This window comes from Zootoca vivipara, chromosome 11 (assembly GCF_963506605.1).
Source record: "Zootoca vivipara chromosome 11, rZooViv1.1, whole genome shotgun sequence".
In the NCBI taxonomy this organism is placed as follows: domain Eukaryota; kingdom Metazoa; phylum Chordata; class Lepidosauria; order Squamata; family Lacertidae; genus Zootoca; species Zootoca vivipara.
In genome coordinates, this window is record NC_083286.1 from 22,754,732 (window position 1) to 22,765,627 (window position 10,896).

Sequence of the window (10,896 nt, forward strand, 5' to 3'; positions counted from 1 at the left end):
GAAAACCATAGCTTTAACTATACGGACCTTTGTAGGCAAGGTGATGTCTCTGCTTTTTAAGATGCTGTCTAGGTTTGTCATTGCTTTTCTCCCAACGTTGTCTTTGTCCATAGTTTTCTTGGCAGGGATACTGGAGTGGCTTGCCAATTCCTTCTCCAGGTGGTTCACGTTTGGTCAAAACATAACTTCTCTAAGTTATTTAAGCCCCTTCGCCACGACAAGGCAGTGATCCATGAAGGGGATGGTTTAGTGTTGCTTTTATTTTGTGTTACATATGGAGGACACCATAATCCTTTCAGTGCTTAGGGCCTCTAAAGGCCTTAATCCTGCCCTTTCTGTAATTCATTTTGACAAAGTGTTGCATCAGTATTCTGGTGAACACTGGCTTTCACCAGGTGCATTCATTACCAGGCCACTGCTGTTCTTTTCGATCCATAATTTAAATCGAAGCACATTGTTTGCCTTAACATTCAGGAAATCCAGAATGCAGATGTTGTGCTGTGTGTGTGTGTTATTCAACTAGTCCTAAGCCCCTAAGCACTGAGGTAATCATTGAAACTCTGTGGAACATATCGGCCTTAACAGATCAAGTGCATAGCACATCACACAAAATGACTCCACAAACCTTTCATTGTGTTGCAGCTACAGGCAGGAATTATAATTGGGCCACCTGAGAATGTTATTCATTCAACTATTAGGTTTTTAAAAAGTCAAATATTTGTTGTTATTTTTTATTTTTTAAAAAAATGACTTGAGGAAATAATACCTATAGAGCAGCAGGATAGTGCATAAACCTGCTTAGTCCATTAATTGTAAGCAAAGCAAAGGTGGTGGTTGCATAAAAGTTTTTCAGCCCAGAACAAATGTGAGGGTTGGACATTCATTGGATACATCTCTCTGTACGCAGAGTTCACCATGAGTGTTGGAATCAAATATCACAGAGTAAACACCTGCAAGAGGAACACTGTTCGCTTCTGCCTATGGACTGAAGACCTTCCAGCATTAGTGCTAGTACCATATATATGTACAATCTCCTAGTTTTTATTGGAATTTAATGAATAAATTGTAGCTTGTCAAAAATATTTTTTATCAATAGAAAGTTGATCCATTGGGCTTTAATTGGCACTAGTGGTTGGGCCATTATATTAGTACAGTGGTACCTCAGTTTTCGAACGAAATCCATTCCGGAAGACCATTCAATTTCCGAAACATTCAGAAACAGAAGCATTTACTTATGGAAAACTCAAGATGGAAGCTGCATGTCTGCATGTTTGATTTCCGAGACGTTCAAAAACCGAGGTACCGCTGTACTTCTCAGGATTCCAAATGGAGTTCCTTATTTTGGGCAGCCTTCCACATTTCAGTTGTTGCTACACAGAAGGCACAGAAGAGAAATCTATGTATATCTACAGATTTCATGCTGTTTTATGTCAGAAAGGTGTTTTGTGTAGGAAAACACAGATTCTTTCACAGGTGTATCTCAATATATGAAGGACTCCTGTATGTGCAGTGGGCACAAACCGTTTCCTCTGTGCTTATGAGGAGATATGTGACATAGTTATTCATGTATATGCATGCCCACTTTCATCTTGCCTGTTTTTGAGGGTGAAGAATCTCACATTTCAATATGCATTTGCAGGTACTCATCTCAGTTTGGTGAGTGTGTGAATTGTAGTTTGTTTACTAACCTGGTTGTATGACCTTTACAGATCTTTTATTTGCCACTGTGAAGAAACTGCAGAGTTTTTACATAAGATTATCCAGAAGATATATTCACTATGAAAAACAAACAAACAAACAAATGTTATTTTTAATCAACCTCTGTTTCATGATTTGAGTGGATTCTTTTAGGCTTTATGCTTCTACTTTGCCAAACCTTTATTAGGCATTACAAATATAGGTCATCATAAAACATCCATATAATATATATATATATATATATATATATATATATATATATATGAATAAGCTGAATAAGCAGCTATGCTTTATAAAGGATATTTATAAATGGGCATATTTAAATATGGGTTTTGTTTTTTGCTTATTTTTTTTAAAAAAGATGGTCCCATTGCAGAGGTTTAAGCTACAGAACAATGCTAATATATGTAGTTTGACCTGATAGATCAAATTAAACCTGCTTTGTATTTCTTATTTTCACAATTAAATACCATTGGGAAATTCAGCAGAAAGTGAAAGCTATTTAATGTTAAACTTGTGTTCTTTTGTCGTTCTTTTCTCTTGCAAGAATTGGTTAGAATGGGCTTCCTATATCCAAGAGCTGTTGTCCAAGATAACTATACATTGCGCCTCGCTCCTTGGAGATGTTTTCTCCATCAGTGTTTGAGATATGACAGTGTTTTCATCAGAAGCAATACATGGAGGCTTCTGACATCATATATATTTCATATAATACCAAGGAAAATCATTTCTCTTTTTCTTTACTAGCAAATTCGATGTGTGCAATTTTTAGAAATAGTATTTATGGGTTGGGGCATATTCTTGAGTTGTGGGCTTTATAATTACCCTTAATAATGCTAATTAATACCGTACTTCGTTTTCACACAACACTTTCCCAACCTTATTTCAGTAATCTTTGCAACAACTTTGTAGGGCCTAAATTATCATCCACCTATAACTGATGCAGAAGCAGAGCAGAATCCCTTCTTGGGACTACTTTCTTCTAAGCTTTTAAAATGTGATTTTCTGATGTGCACAAGCTACTAAGGGGCTTGTACCATCACAGATCTCATTCTGATTTATTAAAAGGCAGTTGCTGCTTTTAGACACCTTTGGTGTTGCTGTAATGTGTTGTTGTTTAGTTGTTTAGTCGTGTCCGACTCTTCGTGACCCCATGGACCATAGCACACCAGGCACTCCTGTCTTGCACTGCCTCCCGCAGTTTGGTCAAACTCATGTTCGTAGCTTCGAGAACACTGTCCAACCATCTCGTCCTCTGTCGTCCCCTTCTCCTAGTGCCCTCAATCTTTCCCAACATCAGGGTCTTTCCCAAGGATTCTTCTCTTCTCATGAGGTGGCCAAAGTGCTGTAATGTAGTTGTTTACAAAAGTGTTTAGAGCTTGCAGGGTCTCTGTGTTCTTGGAAAAGAAGTTAAACCTATTTTCTATCCAAGTTGCTCTTCAGTTGACAAATCTCCCAATGAAGATTGAGTGTTTCTATTATCAAAGCAGAAGAACTGTAGATTAAACCCGTCATTTGTCCCTGTCATAAAATGCAATCACTGTTCATTCTCTGCACTGCCTAGCACAATTGCTTCAGTTGGGGATTCTTTTGGGGGGGGGGAGGTTGGAAGTAGGTGGATATTTAAGGTGTTTTGGTTGTGCTTAAAAGATTTCTGCCAAGGAGGAATTCAAGGAAAGTGAATACTTATTTGTGGCAAGAATGGAAAGTGATTGTCGTGGCTATTACTGGGCGTGTTATCTCACATAGGGACATAGGGCACGAAAATAGGAAATGCAAAGTGAGCAGTTGTTCTGCTGAGACACTGTCAGATTTAGGCAGCTGAGTATTTAAATTAAATATTGATGTATCTTTATACGTTCAATAAAGGGTCCAAAAAAAAGCTACCTAAAAGTTGTGGTTCTTAGGTTAATCTATTATTTATCTAAAAGGACCATGGAAGCTGTCTGTTTCTGTGATATGAACTACAATCAGCTTTAAAATAATTGACAAATTAATCCCCTCGCAGCACAGCGGTTGTAAAGGTGTTAAGTTTAATTAGGTCTTTCTGATTGCTTTGTATGATCAAGGAACAAAGGTGGTATCTCTGGATAAGGTCTAGCAGGGATGCTCCTGACCTGCGTGGCTTGTATATTTTAATTATTGATGGCCGACATTACAACTGTTACCCAGAAAAGGACCTTAATTCTACGTTCATTCTCACTGAGTAGTATAAAACCAAAACCATCTCGAGAAGATATTTGTGAAGATCCTCTTAACAAATCACTGTTCTTTTACTCCGATCCAAATTAACCAGCCACATGACGAATCCATTGTTGACTCCCCCCCCCTTTTTAAACGTAACTGACAGGTTATTTCTTTTGTTTGCAGGTGAATGAAGTGACTGTGGAACAACTAGTGCAGCAGCATCCGCACATCACTTTCAGTACTGTACTACAAGACTGCAAGAGAACTTTGGAACGGGCTTATCAGATGGGCTGGACACCCAATATGTCAACTGCCTCTTAATTCATGATGTGATAGTCAAATAGTTGGCAGATTTAGGCTGAACATTTGAACACTGTTAAGTTTTTTATGAATATTTTTGCTTTATATTAAATATATGTTAAGCTTTTAATATTGAATATACATATACATACATATATGTATGTATTGTTCAATGTAGTGGGGAATGTCTATTCTGTCTTTTCGTGGAAATATTGAAAGAGAAACCTGTCAGATATATTTAATTTTTTGGAAAGTTTATTTGTCAACCTAAACAACTGCAAGTTGAGTAAAATATTGCAGAGGGTTTGCAACTTTTTCTGATGCAACATACCAGTAACTGTAAGTTTACATAAAATAGAAACACTATTTGGATTTGTGTGGTTTTTTCCAACTACAAGTTCAGGATAGAAACAACTCTTTAAAGATGCATTGTAAGATATTTGTATACATAAATCTGATGTTTAAAAACCTTTTGGCAAATTTATTGAAGTGGGTTTCTGCTAGTTCTGTGGGTAGTTTCAGCAATGTAATAACACATTACACTTTTTCCTTTCATGTTTTTTTCCTTATTTTTGCTGCTCATATTTCCTTTCAGATAGGAAGTGTTGATTCCTTTCCTGGACTCACTTAAATTGGAGACTAATCTTAAATTGATGCTACCCACATTTGTGTGTTTGAGCTGCCCAGTTGTGATAATTCACAGATAACTGTGATGCAAGAATATAACATTTTGATGACAAATCTTTATTTTGGATGGAATCTTTAATAAATGCTGGACTCATGTGGAATGGATATTTAAGCAGATGATCCTGCTGGTTTCTGTTGGTGCTGCCAAAGTGATGTTTTTGCCCTGCATCTAGTTCTCAGTATCTTGTGAATGCATGTTATTTTGAGACAGGCTTCTATAGCAGTTATTCCCTGCAGAATGTGCCCTTCATTTGGTTTCTCCATGCTTGTGCCTTCCAGTTTCCCACAATGTTTTCATTTTTAACAATGTTCACTAGGCAAATCTTTAAAACATAAAGATAAATCACCAATTCAGAGGTAAAACTTCAGTTTTTCCCACTCTGTGAAAGAACTGTGGTGAGCCTTGGTCTGTACAATATCTGGTTCCAGTTTTAGACAAACCATAGCTCCTCATTGCACCTGAACTCAGAGAACTGTGGTTAGTTAAAACCACAGTTAGTTCAGACGATCCAGAATCAAACTGTGGTTCCTGATGCTGACGTGATCATTCACTGTAGTTTAAAAGAAGCCACCTTCCCCCATGTTTGGATGTAATGAAGAACTATGGTTTGTTTAAATGCAGGTGCTAGGGGAAAACACATGAACCCAGAACTTAAAATGGCTTGTGCAAAAAAATCCAGTTTCCTGTTACGTTCAAACTTGCCAGGTTACATATTGGGGCATGTCCCAAGTGACCCATGCAGAAGTGGAAGGCATTTTTCCTCCTTTATGGCAGGCGGTTTCTCTCCAATCCCTTTCCCTAGGCTGTATGCCACATCCTATATCAATCCCATGTTTTTTCAGGGTGGATGGAAGCTGCAGTGGGAAGGGGTATGAGAGCCCCCAGTCTGTGTTTAAAACGTTGTGCATGGTTCTTCGATCCATGCCTTTGCAGATATACAGCTTAGTGGATTCATAATGTTTCCTCCTTCTGCGCAACCACATGTAAAGATCACACTGAGAAAGTTTAGTGTGAACTCAAGTATATGTACAATGCACCTTTATTTGCTCCGCTGTAGTTTTCCAGACCCACAGACATGGTTCCTGGTTCAGCATGTGCACAGCCATGTGTTTAAACTAATCTTTCTCTGTGCAGTCATGTATCTGGATTCAGTTTCACCTGGAGAAATGTGCCCCTGTAAACTGACCTAATAACAAAGTTATCTAAGACAGGTATCCTTATATGCACTTACTTGAAAGTAACTTCCATTGAACACGGTGGGACTTCCTTCTGAATAGGCATGTGTAGTATTGCGCCTTACACTTCTGCCATCGCTGGTTAGTAAATACTGAATTAGAACAAATGAATTATGGTTTTTATTGTTAAGCAAATTAAAGACCCAGTCCTGAAAGTGCCCGGTTCCAGGGTATAATTTTCCGGTGCCCAACTGTTCTGCCATACCTGAAGTTGCCACAGTGCAAATCGTTTGGAATCCAAAACAGGTTTATATGTGCAGAGAATGTTGTAATGAGATGGTTAGTTGTAAGTCTGATAAACTATTGTGAAGGGTTAAATTTGAAGACAGTTGACAAGCAGAGGCTGGAAACACAGACAGGGCAATAAGTAACCTTTAGAATGTAACAATTTGATAAAGGGTGATTCTTCCCCTCCCATGCAACACTGTGTATTTGTTTTTTAAAGGTTAAAGTGTTTTAATCCAAAATATCAAATGTTCAGGCTTCACCTGAAGAGTTGCCATTATTGTCAAAATGTTTGGCTAATCTAGAAGACTTTAGGCAGCACAGCTCTGAAAACAACATTAGTATGTTTGTATAAATCACAAGTCCAGTCTCTCAGCATCAATTCCTGACGACAGAAAGGGCTTGCTGTGTCATTTCCATGACAGTTCTTTGAATGTTTTCTTATTAGATATTTCAAATTGAGACTAAAAGCCTTTGCAAAAGAGGGGGGGGGAACCCTGTACAGTGGATTTTGCTTGGCATGTCACAAACGTATGTGAATGCATATAAATGCAGGGCTTTATATCCACTTAAATAGTGGCAGTATTTTCACAAATAAAGACAATGAATGAAAATGATGCCTCAGCATTTTTTTCACTTTTAGAAGTGCACCAATCTCTGTAATATATTTCAGTTGTTCTGCATTGCTCTTAACCTTGTAATTAGCTGTTCCCAGTGGGAACTATATTTTTGCTACTCATGAAACTTTGCTCTTGTTTCACTCAGGAATTAGGCAAGTATTAGAAATGGGGGTGGGGAGAGAGGATTTGAAAATTAAAAGAGCCCCGCTCAAATAAGATGGTCCCGTGTTAAGTAGAGACCAGTCCCCTTCAAGCTGGGCCAAATTAAATATGGGATTCAACTGCCTCCATATCTACTTCCCTGTCCCCTCAGCCAGACCACCATGCCACCTGCAGTTCAGATGAGGGTCCTTTTCTTGTTGACAAATGGCACATTCCATGCATCAATTACAACAAAATATAGCGTATCTCATCACCCCCAGCAGAAAATGATACATTTACCATGGACAGCTTTGTAGGTGTTCCCCTCAACAGCAAATCACATATTTCCTGTGTGATTGCCTGCTGGGCATCAGTAGCCCAGGGGGGTTGGCAGGGAAGAAGGAGCTTTGGGCTGCTCAAGTATTGAAGTTCAACTTGAACACAGAAAAAAACCCATTATGTAATTTTTACAAAGGAAGCAGAAAATTGTGGAATGCAAAGGTTGTCCTGTTGGTCCAGGGCACGCGCACGCACACACACACATCAACAAAGCATCACTTGGAAAGGCAAACATCTACTGTTTTCAGTGTCGTTGCATGCAAAGCCACAAAAGAAAATTGGGCAGAATTGGCATTGCTGTTAATATCTCTCAGACCTCCTGATGAATGCTAGCTTTGCATGAAACAAACAAACAAACAAAGCTTTAAAACAAGTCCATTTAAGAAAGCATCTAAAATGTTTGCATGGCAGTGAATTTTAACTTGTTCAGCTCACAAGATCTGCCGAATGTAATGGACTATTGAATTTTCCTGTTTCGGTGCCTATAGAAAATCCCTAACAAATGAGGAAATAACTCTTCTCCATCTCCCTCACTTTACACAACTGACAACACAGACAGATTGTTTTGTTTTCCTTTTGGTAATCGGTAAATTCGGAAAAGGGATTGCTGAGTCTGTTCTTCAAAGTGCAAACATACAAACAAGACATTCCAGACTTATGTGTGCATTTTTGTAGATTGACGTACTGTAAAGATTTGGCAGAGGGGCCTGATTCAGCACAATGTTGATGGTTTCATTTTTTACATGTAACTATTCTCTCTCTTCCCCCTTGCACTCCCTAAAATGTTTGGAGAAGGTGAGTTGATTGCAGAAGAATTTTTGAAGAGCTTTCCTACACTTGCAGGTTTGGTATTTGCAAAGGAAAGGCGACGGTATTACACCTCTGAATGCTTAAAAGCATTGGTTTCTCCCCTCTAGAGTATTTTTCCTTTATAAAAGAGAAGTTTACATCAAGAGATTTCTTTGATCTGTTGCCTACCCCGATCCTTGCAATTCTGTCCTTAATCAGGATTAGATTGAAGGCAAGCAAACATGTTTTAGTTGCTGGTTTTATGTTTCTGATCTTGATTTAATTCATAACTTCAAAATGTGGAGCTGCTTTATCCTATCTGATCCAACATTGTCTTTTTCTGACTGATAACAGCTGTTTGGGTCATAGGCAGAGGGCTGCCCATTCTGCATGTACCACTGAGCTGTGTCTCTTCCCAACCACCCCCCCCCCAAATCCTTCAAGGATAAGTAATTGGTTGAATGCAATATATATGGCATCCATATTTATAGAGCCCCCCCCCCACATTCATTTCAGTTGTTTTAATGCTTCCATCCCCTGCATCTTTTCTACTTGCTTTACCTTGCATGATGCCATCCTCTTGTTGTCTTCTGGCTACCTTCATCAGCAGTTATCTCCACTTCTCATTTCACACACACAGTTTACACACACAAATCTTATCCCTGCAACAGTTTCAACTTCTCAATATCTCTGCATGACTAAAAATGATTCCGGCTATCTTTCTAGCTGTAGCCGGCCTTATAATAGATGGAGCCCATTTTTAGAGCACCCCGTCTATAAGGTGGTTCAGTCATCAGCTTCCTAAATCTCCATTGAGTCACCTCACTGATTCAGGAACTGCCACCCTAAGTTACTCCTCAATCTTTACGGACGCTCTTCCTGTGGCAAAATACCTCGCACTTCCCTAAGCTCTCACTGACCGTTTCCAAAAACCCTTTCAATTTAACACAAAGCACATTTTTAGATTTTTTTAAAAAAAGTTTCTATTATGAGAGCACATCATTTCATGCCGCAATCTAGATTCGTGCTTTGCAAATGTGCAACTTTTAGCCCACTTCAGCTTTAAGCCTTAATTTAACTGTTACAGCTTTATCCAAATAGTCTGTCAAATGTTATATAAAACTGGCTATTATTTATTTGCACTGAGTGAGATAAAGAGAGGCTTTTCTATCCTTTTTTTTAAAAAAATTCTCAGGAGTAAGTATATGGGAGGGTAGGAAGGTGGGTGGATGAATGCATGTAAGGAGAAACTATGGCTCAGCAGTCTTGTATCTGCTGTTAAAACTTGAGTGGTGTAAAGCTTCAATTTTTTATGGACCTCTGAATTACTTTGTGTTGATCTCTCTTGATTTAGCCTTATGTGGGTTCACTGACAATTGATTTGGCTTTGAGTTCACAATGGGTGAAAGCTAACATTGGTGCAAGTATCTAAAGGGGCGACTCAAGAGTTGCTTGACTAATTTGGTCCCGGCATTCACATATGGGCTATATACATACTGTTATCCCCACCCACTCTGCATCCAGTGTATTCCCAGCAGTATTTTGGGGAGCAGTATACACACAACATGAGCTACAACTCTTATCTATCCTCTTGTTTTGATACATTTCCCATCAAACCAGCTTTGATCCAAATTAAGGAAAAGGACAGCCTTGTGTGTTAAGATGTGCACAGCCTTAGTTAAAGAGCACAAGATTTAGGTTTATAACAAAATCTGAAACTGAATTGTTGCCTTTAAAAAATAGTTGGTAGACAAATAATAATAATAATAATAATAATAATAATAATAATAATAATAATAATACTCCACCCATCTACCTGGGTTTTCTGCAGAAACCTGTAGAAATGTCAAGTAATCGTGTGATTAGAGGAAACAAACCATATAGCTAACTAAAGTTCTGAAAAATGAAAGTACCTGCCATACACCTGTACTCTTTCCAGCTACTCTATCCTCTTGTCTCCACTGCTGGGAACTGGGCGTAGGCCGAGGTGTAAAGACCAGGTGTAGGCTGAGAGGGAGGGAAGAGACCTTTCCATACAGTCATGGATCAATAAGTCTTTCATACTAGTTTCAAATTCTTTTGTTGTTTAAAAGCAAACAAACCCAGACTAGAACAGAATGGCTCGATCCAAATCTTACCATGCTTTGGAACTAGTAGTCCCAAGTAGACATGTGCGTGTTCATCTATAGCAGCTGCCAGACTGATGGGAGCTCTAGTCCAAAATATCTGGAGGAAACTGAGTTAGCAAAGACTGATCTACAAGCAAATGCATTGATCAAGTTTGGTGGTGACCAGAAAAGAATCTGAATCAGGTAAGCTCGGGGATCTCTCTTGCTGGAACATGGCAAAAATGTAGATCCCAAATAACTAGTCTAGAAAAGAACAAACGTCTGATTTACATGTTTTAGTTACAGCCTGGTAGGTAGCCATGTTGGTCTGGTGTAGTCGAAACAAAATAAACAAATTTTAAAAAAAATTTTTTCTTCCAGTAGCACCTTAGAGACCAACTAAGTTTGTCACTGGTATGAGCTTTCGTGTGCATGCACACTTCTTCAGATACCTGAAGGTGCTTCTGGACCTGCTCTTTGGGAAGGTAAGAGAAATATCCTGTTTTTTATAGATAGCTGATGTCCCGCTTTATCTTCTTAGGGATTCAGAGCTTAGCTTGAAAAAA

At 38.6% G+C, this 10,896-nt stretch overlaps 1 protein-coding gene across 1 annotated transcript in view; it reads left to right on the forward strand.

Annotated features, from left to right (window-relative positions):
- Positions 1-6,374, forward strand: part of FBXL17 (F-box and leucine rich repeat protein 17) — a 146,880-nt gene extending 140,506 nt beyond the window's left edge. Inside the window, exon 9 of the mRNA XM_035100064.2 lies at positions 4,069-6,374. Coding sequence (XP_034955955.1) covers positions 4,069-4,206 — 138 coding nt within the window. The 3' untranslated portion in view covers positions 4,207-6,374. The remainder of the gene's footprint in view (positions 1-4,068) is intronic.
- Positions 6,375-10,896: the final 4,522 nt, after the last annotated feature.